General features: G+C 41.3%; 1 protein-coding gene across 6 annotated transcripts in view; it reads right to left on the bottom strand.

Annotated features, from left to right (window-relative positions):
- Positions 1–12,078, bottom strand: part of JAM3 (junctional adhesion molecule 3) — a 70,731-nt gene extending 58,653 nt beyond the window's left edge. For 2 of the 6 annotated variants that reach the window (XM_087433948.1, XM_087433947.1), the window contains exons 1-2: positions 11,964–12,069; positions 11,140–11,223 (exon numbers count right to left, since the gene is read on the bottom strand). In XM_087433948.1, the coding sequence (XP_087290074.1) occupies positions 11,140–11,223; positions 11,964–12,039 (160 nt within the window). In that variant the 5' untranslated portion in view covers positions 12,040–12,069. Of the gene's footprint in view, positions 1–2,581; positions 2,613–7,487; positions 7,594–11,139; positions 11,224–11,963 lie in introns of those variants that run through there. The other 4 variants (XM_087433949.1, XM_087433952.1, XM_087433950.1 and 1 more) reach the window with 4 other exon arrangements.
- Between the last annotated feature and the right edge of the window lie 4,767 nt (positions 12,079–16,845).

Below are 16,845 nucleotides of genomic sequence, written 5' to 3'. Positions count from 1 at the left end.
AACACTCTCCGATGTTCTCTTCGATGAGCAATCTGGCTCCTCAATTTACCAGCTGTGACCTTGGGCTGGGTAATTAACCCGCCTGAGCCTCAGATTCATCATCTGCAAAAGGAAACCTATAACAACTGGCTGCTATTATTCACAGTAGCCAAGAGGTGGAAGCAACCCAAGTGCCCATGGACTGATGACTGGATAAAGAAGATGTGGTATATATACAATGGAATACTACTACTCAGTCATAAAAAAAAAGACAAAATCATCCCATTTGCAACAACATGGAAGAACTTGAGAGTATGATGTTAAGTGAAATAAGCCAGACAAAGAAAGACAAACACCGCATGATTTCACTCATATGTGGAAGATAAACAAACACATGGACAATGAGAACAGATTAGTGCTTATCAGAGGGGATGGGGGTGGGGTGGGGTGGGCAAAAGGGGCACATATATACGGTGACAGATAAAAATTAGACTATTAGTGTTGAGCACCATGTAGTCTACAAAGAAACTAATAAATAATAATGTACACCTGAAATTTAACAATGTTATAAGCCATTATGACCTCAGTAAAATAATTTTTTTTTAAAAAACTGGCTCCTGATGTCACCTACTAGGTGCCTCTGGAAACTCAGAGGTGCGTTTGGAAGCAATTAACTGTTTTTCCAAGTTGTTTCTTTTCCTTTTGTGTGTTAAGGAGATGTAACCACCAGCCATCCTGAAACTGACCAAGCAAGGCACTCAAGCTATGGCCATGACCTTTGCCTTGTTTTTAATGCAAAGATCTCTCCAAGAGGACCTCAGGCCTCATTAAGTGGAAGCATGTTCTCCAACTGAGCCTGGGCAAGCAAAATACCCCCCTCTCCCTTTTGAATATTCATTCCCCAACCAAATACAAGTTCCTGCTTTTCTTTGTTCCAGGACACCACGACTTTGGAAATGATTCCTCATGGCCTCCTATTTGCTGCAAATACACTTTACTTTGAGACAACTTCCACTGGTGTAGAGTCTTATTTAACTCACCAGGAGGCGAGCCCACTTGGTTAGGTATCACTGAGATCAATTAAGATAGCCCAGGTAAAGCCGTCAGCACTATACCTGGCACACAGTTTTCAAGAAATGGGAGCTGTTATTATTTATCATTATAATAACTCATTGGTCCCAAAACACAACATATGCTTTCCCAACTCCACACCTTTGCTCATATTATTTCCTCTACTTTCCTGGCTCTCAACACCTCCATTCCCCCAAATCTGCACTATGTAAATCAAAATTATCCCTACAAGTCCAGCTCCTTCTTGAAATTCTCCTCTACCAAGCCAACCCAGAGTAAGTGCTCTCACTTCTAGACACATAAACATTTACCAAAATGCTACTCAGTTAACAATCACAAATTGCATGTTCCTTCTGGTCTGGGGAGGCACTTACCTAGGATTCCCCTAGTTTACTCACGGACAGCTTTACTGCTGTGAAAACAAAGAGGGTCAAATAAACATGGATTGGCTGATTAAGTTCCAGCACCCTGAGAGAGATACTTGACAGGAAAAACACGGCAAAAAAAAAGACACACACACAAAAACAGCCGTCTTAGGATGTGCTGCATTCTTCATAATCCCCCAGACACCTGCACTTCATTCTGAAGACATTAAATATTTTCCTTTGAGAAAGACATCCAAAAAGGAAGTCTGTGGTGGGCAGGAAGAAGTGATAAGGATACACCGGCTGACAGCTCACTTCAGGAAACGTCTTTCAGAGTCTATTTCCCAAGGAAGTCAATTTGACCTGGTCTTCCTATCACCCAAGACAAAGAGAACGGGTCCTCGAGGAGCTGCCCGGCTGGCACGAGTAGGTGTTCAATAAATGTTGGCTGGCTCTGAACAAGCAAACCAAAGCAGCTACCCAGCTTATTTGTTTGTTCGAAAAAAGGGAAAGGCAGGTCCTCTCATCAGCTGTCTCTCAGTTTTCCAGTTAACCATTTGCAGAGAATGCCACAGTTGGCTCCCCCACCCAAAAGCCAATGACAGCAAACCTCTCAAATGAGTCACAAAGAATGCATGATCAAACAACTGAACTTCAAGCCAGCCCCTCCTTCATCCACTGTGGCTGACATTAGGGAGCTGGAAAAACACACAATGTACATGCTATCACATTAAGCTAAAGTTTTACCATTTTAAAAGAAAATCTTTACTAGTGTCAAGCTTAAAATTCCACTATTTTATCTATTGGAAGCCAAATCAAATGCAATTTTCTTCTCATACTATAAAGAAAAATCCTCATTAAAGAAAACTTGGGAAAAAAGACAGAAGAATCAGCCAGGAAAACAGAGAAGACTAAAAAACAATCAGAGATAAAACCTAGCAATCAAAAACAGCACCTATCAACATTTTGGTTCCTTATCTTCCAGGGTTTTCCCCTAAGCATGAGATGTTTTGCATAATTGAAATCATATAGTCTATACCAATCATACCTGCGGCCTGTGTCATTTAAATTATATGATAAGCATTTCCCCATGTTTTTCTTCTTCCTCAACTTGTATAACTGTGTGGGAGATCAAGATTTGGCCACCCTGAAATACATCTCTCTACCTTGATTGTTTTCTCTGAGGGACATTTGACCTCCCCCCCCGCCCCCACTAACTGCCTAAAGAATTTGACATGGTGGCTCCTTGCTGGAAGAGATCTATCATGATGGCTGTAAAGATAACGTAGGATAGAGGTTACAATAGGAAAGGCACCAAGCCCCTTTTATCAAAAACTGTCTCTCCCTGACCACATTATCTATAGATGACCCTGAAAAGAACTGTCTTCCTGCCCTCTGAAGTCCCAGACCACTACCCACCCCCAACAGGGTCCTCGCCTTTAGCTGCAATACTTAAGCAAGCAGCTTAGACAGAGGGACGAGTTGCTCATCTCTGAGTTTCTCCCATGTATACATGTTATTAAACTTGGTATTATTTTCTCCTGCTAACCTGTCTTGTTCATTATTTGGCCAGCCATAAGAACCTTAAAGGAAAGGGCAGAGGGAGATTCTCCCTCTCTCCCGACAGTTTTGGTGCCCAACGTGGGGCTCTAACTGGCTGGCAAGTTGCCTTCTCTGGCTGGAAGAACTGCCTTCTCCCTGGACTACTGCAGATGATGAGATACGGGAACACCTGACAAAAGCCAGCAAAAGGTAAGACTTCTTACCACGTCAGCATCCCGGAATCTCTATCTGCGGAGTCCGGTGGAAGGAAGTGGTAAGAATTTTTTTCTCTTTCTAAATTTAGATTGGCAGGAGGAAATATTTGGGAAGCTAGTTTCTTATGCTTTTAGTGACTCTGGTAAATTTGGTAGAGTACTCTTGGTTTTGATCTTGATCCCTTTTCCTCCCAGAGTAGTCTCTGTCTTGTTCTGTGTCCTGAGATAACTTGGCTTTGTGACCAGCAAGAATCTTCTCCTTGGTCTCCACCATACGGAAGGTGCATTTACCGGGGTGCACTTTGGTGGCCAGTCGAGTAGACTGGGGTTCCGAACTGTCTCTTTGTCCGGCTGTGCCAAGCTCTCAGGAGAGTTTGTCATAAAGGGCCCAGTCCATAAGGGCTTTTGTCATCTTAACTTTCGTTGCTTGTTAGTGCTGGAAAAATCCCATTCCAGTATCGCCTGCCCGGTGTCACAGATTAGCGGGTCTGTGACTGGAGGCGTCCCACACTATTGTGGGAGACCGGAGACACCGTTTTCACTACACCCTCCTTACCGCCTGTGCAATGAAGGTCTTTACTTTCCCTGAATATCTTCGGGAGTGAATTCTGTGGATCACAGGGGCTACATCATCTGCGCCCTCACCAGGGACGCCTCTTGCGTCCACGGTAAAGATTTATTCTAAGCGTGGAAAGTCACCTCCAGGTCTTTCCTTAAAAAGGCTTATTGGATTGAGTCACTATTGGAATAAATATACAAATGAAGATCCTACTCGTCAATGGCCAGACGATGGATCCTTTGAATTGGGAAAACTTCTAAATTGGGGGGAAAAAAATGTTTTGAGAGCTGTCACATAATTATTTATTTGGTACCTAAGAAAAGGCCAGAAAAGGAAGGGAAAAATTTGACTAGCCTTAAGACTTGACTCAGGTTACAACTGAATTGAGAACATGTAAAAGTGTAAGTGTTGATAAGATTATAAAGGTTGGAATGTTTGAGCTAATTTTATATAAAGAGGTTACATCAACTTTGCCTGAGTATGTTTTAAAATGGTCTGACTGGGAATGCTTCCCTTGTCCAAAATTAGAAGACCAAGACCTATTGATAAAAAGCTTAATGATAACTAAGTTTAAATGTATAAGAGGTGATGAAATTTACATGAAATTTTGTAGGAAAAAACTGATGTTATTTCTATTACAGAACTGGTTAACAAAAATAGTAATTTAAATGATGGCTAATTTTATCTGAAGTCTTATGAAGTCTTGTATGCAATCTAAATAATTATTGGGAATAAGTAAATAGTCGTGAAAAAGATGAATGTTGGGTGAACTTTAAACAATAATTATGTGTTATGGTGGTTACAGCTTTCAAACTCTTTTTGGTGACTTAAAACTTTAGAGTTTTGCTAAATTTTATGATAAAAATTCACTATCATCATTTCCAAATAAGATAAGATATTAGACATTGATTGCTAAATGTACATTTGTCTACTTTTAGCTTTTCATTACAGGAAAACCAAAAGGTGTTTTGGGTCTATTGGTAAACGTGTTTTATTAAAAGATTGTACTATAAAGTAACATATCTCTAGAAATTATGAAGTGTTTATAAATTTTCCAAGTCACAAGATACTAATGTAAAAGAAAGTTTATAATTGTTTACTTAGTCTTTACTTACAAATTAAGGTTTCTAAGGGTTAAAATTTCTAATTAGTATATGTGATTGAAAATTAAGAAAAATATGTCTGTGTACAAGGAAAGTAAGATGTATATAAAGAAGGAACAAAGAATGGAAATATTTGGTTTGGTTGATTAAGAAAGATAAATTTGTCCTCAAGTACTAGGAGGGAAAAGAAAGACATGGGACAAATTCTGAATGTAAAAAGAAAGTTATAGGTTTGTGGAAGAGGAATTCTGGAAAAGGAGTTTTTGCATGGTCAAGTTGGCTAAGATTGAAATGAATTTAATTAAGTAAATGAGTTTTAATAGCAGAAGTAAGCTGGTGCAAAATTAAAATTTGGTCTTCTGTCTCTTAAAAGGATAATTTGCTTAAACTTGATAAAAAGGTTACAAAAGATTTTTCTTTACCTTTGAGTAAGTCTACCTAAAAGACAGAAAATCTATGTTTTGTTAAAATAATTTCCTGTGTTCAAAACACTGAGGTCTCTCTATTAAGGCTTTTTGGAATGTTAATGCTCTGTTTGCTTTAACTTTTTATATTTTTGACAAGCTCCCCAAAATTCATATCTTAAATAAAGTCTCTCTTTTACTTTGTTTCTTTGAGAATTTTCAAAGGGCCCTGAAACTTCTCAAAGAAATTTCCTCTCTCCCTATAAGGGGAAAGACACTAAACTTATTAGGCTTATTCAGTATGTTAAATTACATGGAAAGCATTGTCAGACAAGTGATGATAAGCCTGCTTAGGTGGTATTATGTGGGTAAATGTTATTGATATAGGTGTTTTAAAATTGTATAACATTACTGAAATTCTGATCTGTCCTGGTTATCAGTCATAATTCTGGTTATTATTATTTTAAAGTGTTGTATGTCACAAAATTAACCAAATTTCTTTGTCAATTGCCATTTTGAGGTCTAGTTGTTTACAGACTTATTTCTTTGCTCTAATGCTTTTACAAAATGTTTCAACTTCAGAAAAATTCATGGAAAGGACTCTGACATTTACACTGAAGTACAGGTTTCTGACAAACTTTCGGATCATAAAACTGAACTGGGTAAGAAATTACAGAAATCTGATGGAGAAACTGATAACTTCATGAAGCTGCTAACAAAAAGATTGGGATCAAGAATGGATTACACAGGACTAAATGAACTGATAAGGATGATTATAATTTTTATGATTTTTCATTTGAAGTATTGCTGAATTTTTAATGTTTTGTTTTTTCAGAGTTAAGGAAGACTTTTTCTCTTTTCTCCTGAGCTAGCTATGACTTATAGCAATTTGGTAAATGATACTTTTGTAAGTAAAATGGAAATATTTATCTTTTTCTCTCTACCTGATCCCTCGAATTTGGAAACTCTTAGTGAGTATTGTCGTTTTCATAGCAATATAGTTATTTGCATAAGTTCAATAAGAATCTGTTCTCCTTATAACAGGACACAATTGGAAACACTGGTTATATTACCAAGGTTGTGACTGAAACATCATATTTGCGATATAACCATACAGCTTTTGAGGAATGAAGATTGGACTTTATGGAATAAAGCCACGTGGAAATATTGGCCTGGTACCTTATGTTCCAAGCAACACTTACCAGGATAAGTAAAGAATGTCACTTATCTGGCAGGTACAAGGAACCTTGAAATATTTTGGGGGAACCTCAGAAGAGAGGAATTCACCCAAATCTGTAGGTATTGCAGGCAAAGTCTGATGACAAAATCCTTGGCTTGGCTTTCCTGGCCTCGAGAGGCCTATGAAGTTCAATCTGAGATTCCTTATAAAAAGTTCCAGCAAAGCAGATTTAAAAGAGCCTATGTGATCAATTGCTATTCTTGCTGTACTTATGTAAATAATTGGGCCAACTCTATTGGAACTAGACTTATTTTGCAAACTAGTTTTAATTTGGCTATCTTAATAAAAATGAGGGTGATTTTAGAGAGAAAAATTATATTTCAGTAAAAACTATAGTATACATTTGCGGATATTAGATCCTAGTTTTGTTAATTGTCTTTTGAGGTTTTTGTTTTATAACTGTTGACTGGACTGGATCCTGATTTCTTCTAGTCTCCTGAAATACCCAGCTACAGATATCCAAACTAACGTTTTTGATTTTTTCCATCATTTTCATTTGGAATCACTGAAAACTGAACCTGCCCTTTTTCCTGAAGCCTTACAAACTGAAGCTGATGGACTTGATATAAACTTAAGAGATTACCCGATGACATCATCAGAGACATTTTAAACTGCAAAAGATGCTTTGACGCTGACATCTAAAAATCTTCTTAACTGGCTGTCCTCTAAACTCAGAAACTGCTTTACAACTTGCTCCAACCATTAACCTTGTTTTTCTTTTGTTTACATAGAAATGCTTCTATTAAATACTTGATTGCTTGCTTCCACAATATAGGCATAACCTTGAGAGCCCACCTGCATCGCCACCTTCCAAAGGGAACTTAATTGAACTGATCTATTATCAGGACTAAGAAATGTGTTCAGTGAGATGAAACAATCTACCAACTGCTACAATCTGCTTCTGGACTATGAAACTTCTTTAAGTTTCAAAAGGACTGTGAAACTTGTAGTTTCAAAGGCGGGACTGTGGGAGATCAAGATTTGGCCACCCTGAAATACATCTCTTTACCTTGATTGTTTTCTCTGAGGGACATTTGACCTCCCCCACTAACTGCCTAAAGAATTGGACATGGTGGCTCCTTCCTGGAACAGATCTTCTATCGTGATGGCTGTAAAGATAATGTAGGATAGAGGTTACAGATAGGAAAGGCACCAAGCCCCTTTTATCAAAAACTCTGTCTCTCCCTGACCACGTTATCTATAGATGACCCTGAAAAGAATTGTCTTCCTGCTCTCTGAAGTCCCAGACCACTACCCACCCCCAACACGGTCCTCGCCTTTAGCTGCAATACTTAAGCAAGCAGCTTAGACAGAGGGACGAGTTGCTCATTTCTGAATTTCTCCCACGTATACATGTTATTAAACTTGGTATTATTTTCTCCTGCTAACCTGTCTTGTTCATTATTTGGCCAGCCATAAGAACCTTAAGGAAAAGGGCAGAGGGAGATTCTCCCTCTCTCCCGACAACTGCATAGAGCAGACGGTAGAAAGATTTTTAAGTTAAACCAAGTCAAGAAATACTTACCATTCTCTTTCTTCCACAGAAACTACTGTAGTAAAAACTGAGAATTTCCAAAAGTTCCTGGAACTAAGATACATAGAAAATGCCTAGACAAACAGGAAGTGTTTAAGAAATGTTAACTGACTTTCAAGTGACAAAGAAAATATTTACTACAGTCATCTCTGAAAAAATAGAAAGGTAATTAAGTTCAGTCTCTGTTCCCAATGAATCTTTAATATCATTGAGAAGATAACACACATTATACCCAGCAACTGAAGCCCAACCTAATTCAGCACACAATCTCCCTGGCTCTTCACAGGCTGCGGAGGCTTTATTCACTCTGTGCCCCTAGCATGAAGAAAGCCCCTGGCATATGACAGATACTCAGTAAACGTCTGCTGTACTGAACTGAACTACAGACTAAGAGCTATGCTTATTCAGAGACAGGAAGGATCACTGCGAGCTGCGGTTAAGTTAGGCAAAGCAGACAGCAGGACTATGGCAGAATTTGATTCTGGCAATAATCTGCAGAAAGAAGCCTGAACCACAGAAGCCTTGGGATACTCTGAAAAGGAAAGATGACGTAGGAAAAATGTTTGTATAGTCCTAATTTATTAAAAAGTTTGACGTTTCTACACAACCAGCATTAAAACTCCTGCTGTACATACTACCTATTCATGGGAAATATGATATATAACATATAATAGATACTACTTAAAAACAAAACACCAACACAAAATACTACAGCATTCCTTGACATCAGAAACAAGGGCTAATTCTCAGGAAGCTTTCTGTGTGTCATGCATGACAATTGCAGAAAGGCAGTAAATGCAGGCTTTCGATCTCCATATACTATAGTGGATACTGTCCTTGCTCAACTAGGTGTAAAAAAATGTGCTTACAAAAACTTTCTTTCAGGATCTCTTTATACTCCAGTAAAGCTATTTGCATATACTGTTAGCACTCAGTGGATACAGAAAATCTGAAACCTGCATTCAGCCCTAACAGCATCACATTCACACCACCTGATCATAATCATATCTTAAAAAAGAGAACCCAGCTTCATGACTAGGGTGCCACTCAGCAGACTCCATACAGCCTAACTTCATTCACACACATATTTTCCTTTCTTTTGCCCCACTTGTGCTTTGAAAAAATTCAAAGAATTTATGGAGATGGAATTTGCCAATATCACATCTCCAACAGCTGCTAGTTGTACTAAATCCATAGCTTCTTCAGTTTATTATGGGCCATCTCAGAAAGTGTGCTTAACACAAATCTGGTTTCTTTCAAAAGAAACAATTTAAGCCAAGCCTATTGGGCTACCTTAAGAGCAAGTTACACAGAGCTTAGGGGTCAGGTGTATGATAATTCTGTCTGGATGTAATACTACAATTACTTATGATTAAGCATCTCTAATAGCTATCCATTCAATCTCCCTCGCCTGAAGCTCTCAAGAACAAATGCCTATCAACAAGTCACGTGGGAACGAACAGCTGATTGAAGCACTGCATACTTCAGGGCAGGTGCTCCTTGTTTTCTGAACACACGTGCACATACATACACATCTGATAATGATTATATCTGTCAAGTAATTAAACAGAATTAAAACATAAACTAGGTCATTCTAAAACATGTCTCAGGAGTCCAAACAAACGAAAATGGAACATTTAGAATTTTTTTCAAATATTTCCTGGAAATTTTGATTTTCAGATTTTACTAATTAAGCTTCAGCATACAAAACTGTCTTATCCCAAGAATACAAACTGCTACCATTCTAATTCTAAATGAAAGACTTCTCTCCAGGACATCAAAGGATCTGGAAACCTAACACTAATTACTACATAATCATTCAAAAGAGACATGTGGCATAACATTTGTAAAGTTGAATTGCACCTGTCACCAATTCAACAAAAGAATATTTTATATACAGAGCTTTGAACATTTGATAATTTGGTTAAACTGATCCATAACAAGAACTCCACCGTCAAATGGAATAATACAAGTAACCAAAAACTGGACTACCACAAATGGTTGAAGATATCCAAATTTAACATGCATGGGATATCATCCTGAGCAAGTTAATGAGTCTCTCCGTACTTCTGTTTCTTCATCCACAAAACGGACAAAATAATAGTAACAACCTCTTAGAGTTATCAATATCAAATTAATTAATACATATTAAATTCTTATAATAAAGCCTGGCAAAGGGAAACTAATAAAGAATATTTATATCAGGAACCAAAATTTTTTAAATGAGAATGCTGAAAAATAATAACAATTGAAAACAGTAATCATAAAAATAAAGACACAGCTGTCATGACCTGTGGAAGAATAAAATTTTCAAGTTATTACAGTATGTTTAGAGTATAAACAAAATAATGGAAAAAGAGCTGCCTACTAAAAAAGATAGTTACATCCCTCCAAAGTGGATTAATACATCCTGCCACTTTGACTCTTTGTCATTAGTCCTATTTTGCAAAATCTGATTCTTCCTCCTATGTCTGCAGGTAAATTCCAGCCCTTAATATCAAGGAAGCCACAAAACGAGCCCTTCCAGGAGAGCAAAATAAGAAGTAAATGCTATGTGAAGTCCTTAGCATCTTCTAGTTTTATTAACAAACCGCCAAGTCGAAACTCATTCCCGAACTAAACATTCCCAAACTAAACTGCCAAATGTTTCTGCAATAAAAACTGCAAACTTTCATGTGAACAGAACTTTCCAACAATAGGGAGTTGTTCTAGTCTGTGAACAGGGCGGTGTCAGTGTGACCAACAAAGCCAGGAGCTGGACATTCCTGACACCCTTGTTCCCGGCTAGCCTCTGATCCTTTCCATCTCCCAACCACATACGTTTTTGGAACTCACTCGCAGGCAAAGTATACGAACAACATCTATACCCTGAAACTTATCCTTCACCACAGACCCTGTTTCCACAGCTTCTGTCTCAGACCCTCACTTTTTACCACCACCATTATGAACCACCCACAGCAATGAGCATCAAACAGAGGAGTGCTTTGTTCTCTGAGTCCGTCCACCCCCACTCCCAGTCACTTCGTGTTTTAATTTGTACATTGTGGAAAACATCATGAGATGACAATGGCAACTAAGCCAAACAAAAAAATGACTTGAGAGCTGAGAAAAGACCTGGCTTGGTTACCTGCGGACGGCCACCAGGTGAGAAGTGTGGCGCAGGGCTTTAGGTAAACACGCGTTTGAGTCTTCTCTACTCTTACCAGGAATGCTGCCTTGGAGAAGAGACGACGTAGGTCTTAGTTTTCTCATCTAAAAACTGGTTAACAAAACCTCACGAGGTTGTCGTAAGGACTAAATGAGATAACGATTTCAAAGTGCCTAGTATATAATATACGCTCACTAAAGAGAAGCTATTTTAGCCCTTCTGTCCAACTGTCCTGAGACAAAGGAATCTAATGAGAATTCTAGACAGTGGACAAGACATACCGAAACTCTCAAGTTCATCAGCGTGTCCTGCTCAAAATGGCCCAGATGCTGTTTCAGGGTAAGGGTCTGCGGGGTCTAGGTCGGGCTGGAGACAGCTAAGGTTGCGCTATGTGCCTTTTCATTTCCACGAAAGGCAAGTCGGGTTTGCCCCATTCAGTTCCTTTGTTTACGGCAAGAGAAGATGAACAGCACAGCCCCAAGGGGCTGTGACCGCGCAGCCAGCCGGGCCTCGGAGCCGAGCCGGCCGGGACTTCGGCAGGGCGCCCCGCGGGGTCTTCTCGCCGGCCCCCGAGCCCCGCCCAGGCGGCCGCGGTCTTCGCGGGAGGCGGCGCCCACCGCCCGGAGCGAGCGAGCCGGGCCCCCAGGGCCCTCCGACCCGCGCCCACCCCGGGCCAGGCCCGGATCCGACCCTGTCCGCCGGGCCCCGAGCCCCGAGCCGGACCGGCTCCAGCTCCTTCGGCCCGCTCTGCTCCCATCGCCCCCAGACCCTGCTCTCCCAAGGGCGGACACACGCAGACTCACCCCTGCAAAGCAGCAGCAGGAAGAAGTCGGGCAGCCAGGCGCGGAGTCGAAGTCCCGGCCGCCGCCTCAGCGCCATGTCGAGGGGAGCTGAGGGGCCGCGGCGCGGCGCGGCGCGGCTGGACTTCCCGGCGCGCATGCGCCCAGCCTGGCGGGACCCTGCCGGCCGCCCCTAGTTACCATAGCGACCACCTGGTCCCCCGCAGAGCCGTCACCATGGTGACAAAGAAAGCTGAAGTCTGGTTGCTATGGATGCAGGGATGCTCTGGACCTGGGCCCATAAGGTCTCCTTCAATGAATTTAGTGGGGGGAAGTGAAGAAGCATGTTCAAGAGTGGGGCGGGGTAAATTTCCGTAGCTATAAAATGAATCCATCACTACAGATCGGAGAAGGAACACTCAAAATTTGGGATATGAAGTGTTTCTTATTTTACAAGTGAGGATGCAGCCCAGTTATCTTGGAAGCATTATTGCCTGCACCTTTTTTGAGACCCCGATTCCAAATGCGATGGAATGTAAAACCGCTGAAATCTATTCAAAACATAAGCAAGATGTACATTATACAGCACATAAAAGAGATGTCTTCCTAAAATAAACAAAATGCATAGTTTCTGTTGTAGGTCAAATGCATGATGGTATACCCAATAGTTCATCCGGCAGAAAAGCAGGCTAATTCTTTGCTCTGCTTTCTCAATATTGGGAAATAGTAAGGCTGGGGAAGAAAAATGGAGCAGAATCTTATGAGGACAAGCAGACAAGATGAAGAGAAGGATAAAATGTACTCGAAATTGGACCAAAGGATGCAGGAGGTTTTGAGTGTCATTTAATACTGTGCAAAATTCTTGAAATAGCTTGTTTTGTATCTAATATAGAAAGTACACCCCTAATGCTCCAGGAAACAACAGAGTAAAAACAGAATTCTGAGTACAGTCATTAGTAAAACATGCCAGAGTTTCCAACAACTAATATTTTTTAATGTTTAACTTAGGACTTCATTTTTCATTCAGTTACCCTACATATTTTTAGTATATTTAGTTTTTACAAAGTAGAACAGTGTGTATAATTTATACTAAATTATGAATGCCAAGAAACATGAAATAGATTGAGGTTGTTGCCAAGGATACACCTCAACTGCCATCATTATATGATCGTCTCTATAAGTTTTTATAACTGCTCAAACCTTTGTGAGCAATTATAAAAGTGTGAATTAATTACATTCCCAAAAATCTCATAAAGACAGAATAAAAATAACTCAATCATCTACTATGATTCTATTGTCTTTCTTTTCCTAAACCTTCTTTATGTTCCAATTCACCATGTTCCAAATCACAAGTAAAAGTAGGTGAAAGTTATTTTACAGCAGTGGCCTCTCTCCCTTCATCAAACACAAAATAGAGAAATTAAAAAGAGAAAAATTCTTTTTAGACTCACTGACTTTTTTCCCCTCTGCTTTCTTTTCTCTATTGTTCCCTTTAGCTCCTGGCTATATGGCCAGGCATATTTGCCTAACTGAAGGAACCATTTTGGTTACCTGAGAAATGTGAGATAGCGTCTGACTGTGGACAGAGTAGAGTTTTCACAAACCAGTGCCTCTTTTCTCCTACTGGATTGCCTATGTTTGCATTGTGAAATGGTTCTGTCTGTTAAATGGTCTTCTCTGCTAGGAAATCTTTTGAAACTCAGAACAAGATCACAAAGAAAGGCTCCGTGAATGTTCTATATGGAGCAGAGGTTCCTACGAGAGTGGATGCAGGTGCTTTATTGTAAAACATTGATTTTCCTCTACAGATGGAGTCTGCATGTCATGACTGGTGGCAGAGACACCATCCTGGAATGGAGCCTAACTAGTGATGCACGGACAGGATAGGACATATTTGGCTGTCAAGTGATCTGCTCCTCCTTATGATTTAGTTGTTCCCTGGAGAGCTCTGGCCCGTTTAGAAGGGAATCAGAGCTTTGGAAGCATTCAGTGAGCGCGGTTGTGGAGTCCGTGCTTCTATTACCACATTATCCAACTGAATATGCTTATTTCTAATGTGTGGCTTGCTAAGGAGAGATACATTTCTTAAAAGAACTCAGGGAACTACATATGCTTGCGCTAAACTTGAACAAAAGCATCTGCAATACTTTTCAATACCAACACAGAATGCAAATCAAGTAGCAAACAGTGGGGTTTTCCTGTGAGACTCCCCCGAACAGACTGGATAGGTCGTGGGAGCAGCAGTTACAGGAAGGCAGACGTGGGCACTGGGGGCTGATGGACAATGATTCAAATTCTTGGTTTTTGAAAGCTGCTTAACTTCTTTAAACCTTGGATCCGTTGTCTATTAAAGAGGGATAACAAAGCCCACCTCAGACGGTCACTGTGAAGAGCACGTGAGATAGGATCTGGAACATACTAGGTGCTCAATGAATGCTTGTTGCCCGTGCCCCTTCCCTTTTCTACTATTTTGGTTCAGATCAGACAAAATGGTTACAATATTCCTGGAGAGTCTTCATAAAGAAAAGGACCTTTAGCCTGCACATAATCGGAGAGAATGAGAAGCAAAGAGGGAGTTTTACATCAATGTGTGTTTATTCTCTTGATGGGACTAGATTCTTAAACAGTAACATGACTGTGGCTTCTGTTCCTTCCCTGTGCTGTTATACACCTGAACCACCACCTGAAGCTGCACTCAGCAAGAGAGAAGAGACCCCATGCCAAAGGGGAGTCTCTGACCCCAGAGTCATCCATTGCAGCATCCCACTCCAAGGTTTCTCCAAGACTCTGTCACTCCATTTCCCCTCCCTTCAAGTCCCACCTTCCTTGCGATATTTCCAACTCCATATTCTCACATTTTATCCCAACTATCATCCTCTGCTCTTTCTCTTCCAAGCATTTCTTTAATTTTACTTAAATAGGAGGACACATTCCTCCAATCTAAGGAAAAGTGGCAGACAAAACCTCTATCCCCTCTAACAAGACATGCTGCTTATGCTATAGAACAAAGGAAAGTTCTTCTGCAGTGCCATTTATTTGCATGTTCTTCTCCTTTGTTGTGATTCAGTTGGAAAAGGTCATATTAATGCCCAAGTTTTGGCTTAAAGTGGTTTCCTGGAGAGAGATCTTTATAAGAAGCCATTTAGCAGGCCTTTCATGTTTCACCAAAAGGCGGCTGGGTGTTCATGTGCTAGAAAGTGTGCGTGTGTGTGTGTGTGTGTGTGTGTGTGAAGTAAACATATCATCCATGCCATGGGTGAAAGAGTCACTCACCTCTGCCAGGGAAGGAGTGAGAGTGTCCTGGTTGTGTTACTAGCAGCCAGGGTCTCCTCACTCACTAGTGCACATGAAAACACAACACAACAACCAATAGTGAACGGACAATGACATGCCCACTATAAAGGCCTGACACAGGACTTGCTTCTCCAAGGCTGAGGGCCCTAAGAATTACGAATCTTGAGTTCCCCTGTCCGGGTGTCTGCCTCAATTCCTTCTCTGAGGAAGTAGGGAAGCAGGGCTTGGCTGAATGCCCCCTACAGGCACCAGCGGAAAGGGTCAGGGATAGCGTGTAAAGGACACTCCAACTCCGACACTCTGCAGACCGCCTGTGAGAAGGACACCTGTGGGGAAATAAAACAGACAGCTCTTTTTTTTCCTCCACTTGAGCTGATGGATATTTCCACTTGCCTCGGGACAAGGCGAGCAACTTTTCCCACTCTGTGCTTCAGGGCCGGGAACACGATGAGCAGGAGCATTAAGGACGCTCGCGTGCTCTCTGAATTTCTTGGAGCGGAGTGGCGGAGCGCCTGCTGCTCCGTGAGGCCGTGGGCGGGAAGGCTCGGGGGCAGACGCTGCGCTACCTGCGGCGCTGTGCTGCTCCACTTGTGCGCCTCCAGGAAGCGCCAGCTGCTCTGTTTACAGATTGGAGATGTTTTTATCCCAAGCTTCCAATTAGAGGTAATTTTCTCTTCACACAAATTGTACCGTCGAGTGTTTACTTTCTGGCAGCTCCAGAGAGAGACAGGGTCTCCACCGTGACCCACCCCTCTGCTGCAGGGAAACTCGACCTCCCTCAGGTCCCTGCCAGGGGCAACTCCCTATTTCAGGGTTTGGGGAAGGAGAAAGTTCTTCCTGGGGCCTCTGGGTCCAGGAGTGTGGCCTGGTAGCTTGTACTGCTCAGTCTTTTCCAAGAATGGAAGCATATTTTTTGTGGTTGCCATTGCAGGGATTCTGGACCTTTCCCAGGACTAGAAAGAGTGGGGATTTGATTCCATTTCCCAGATCTTTAACTTGATGAGGATTATGCCACAAGAAGCCTTTTTTCCCCACAGAGATTATTCAACACCCTGTCTCTTAAGCAAGTGGATAAGGGCTCTGGATAAAACTCTCAAGTTTCTCTTTAATCCCATGGAATTGTATTCTCACAAAATTTAGGATTGGGAAGAGTGGATGTGTTTAGTCCTCTCAGGTGATGTCAGATCCTTAAAGCACTCAAGAGCACAGCAGAGACTTACTACAGTTGGGATGGCCACTCTTCGCCCTACAAAACACAGAGGTCTTGAATCACCTGTCCCCTAAGGACACCTTCGTTTCTGCACCCTTTGTACCCTGAGGTCTAGCCTTATTCCATTCATTCTTTCCAGGCAATATTTTGTTTTCTGGCCAGGCATTGTGCCCTAGAATTGCACTGTCCAGTGCACCCCAGGCGTTGCACTGCTCCTGCACAGGACAGACCACAGAAGGGATAGGGAGCTCTGCTAAGCATGAAGATACTCCTCGCACACCCACAGGGATGGCTGCCCACTGCCACCAGCCTAGTGTAAGCTTCATCATTTTTTCATCTGGATTGTTAAAATGATCTCTAGGCACCTGCATATAACTTCCGTCTATAGATCTTTCTTTTCAA

The sequence above is a fragment of the Ceratotherium simum genome, chromosome 7 (assembly GCF_057802395.1).
Source record: "Ceratotherium simum simum isolate JZ-2026a chromosome 7, ASM5780239v1, whole genome shotgun sequence".
In the NCBI taxonomy this organism is placed as follows: domain Eukaryota; kingdom Metazoa; phylum Chordata; class Mammalia; order Perissodactyla; family Rhinocerotidae; genus Ceratotherium; species Ceratotherium simum.
Note: the sequence above shows the minus strand (reverse complement) of the source record. Positions and strands in the feature narration are given on the sequence as shown.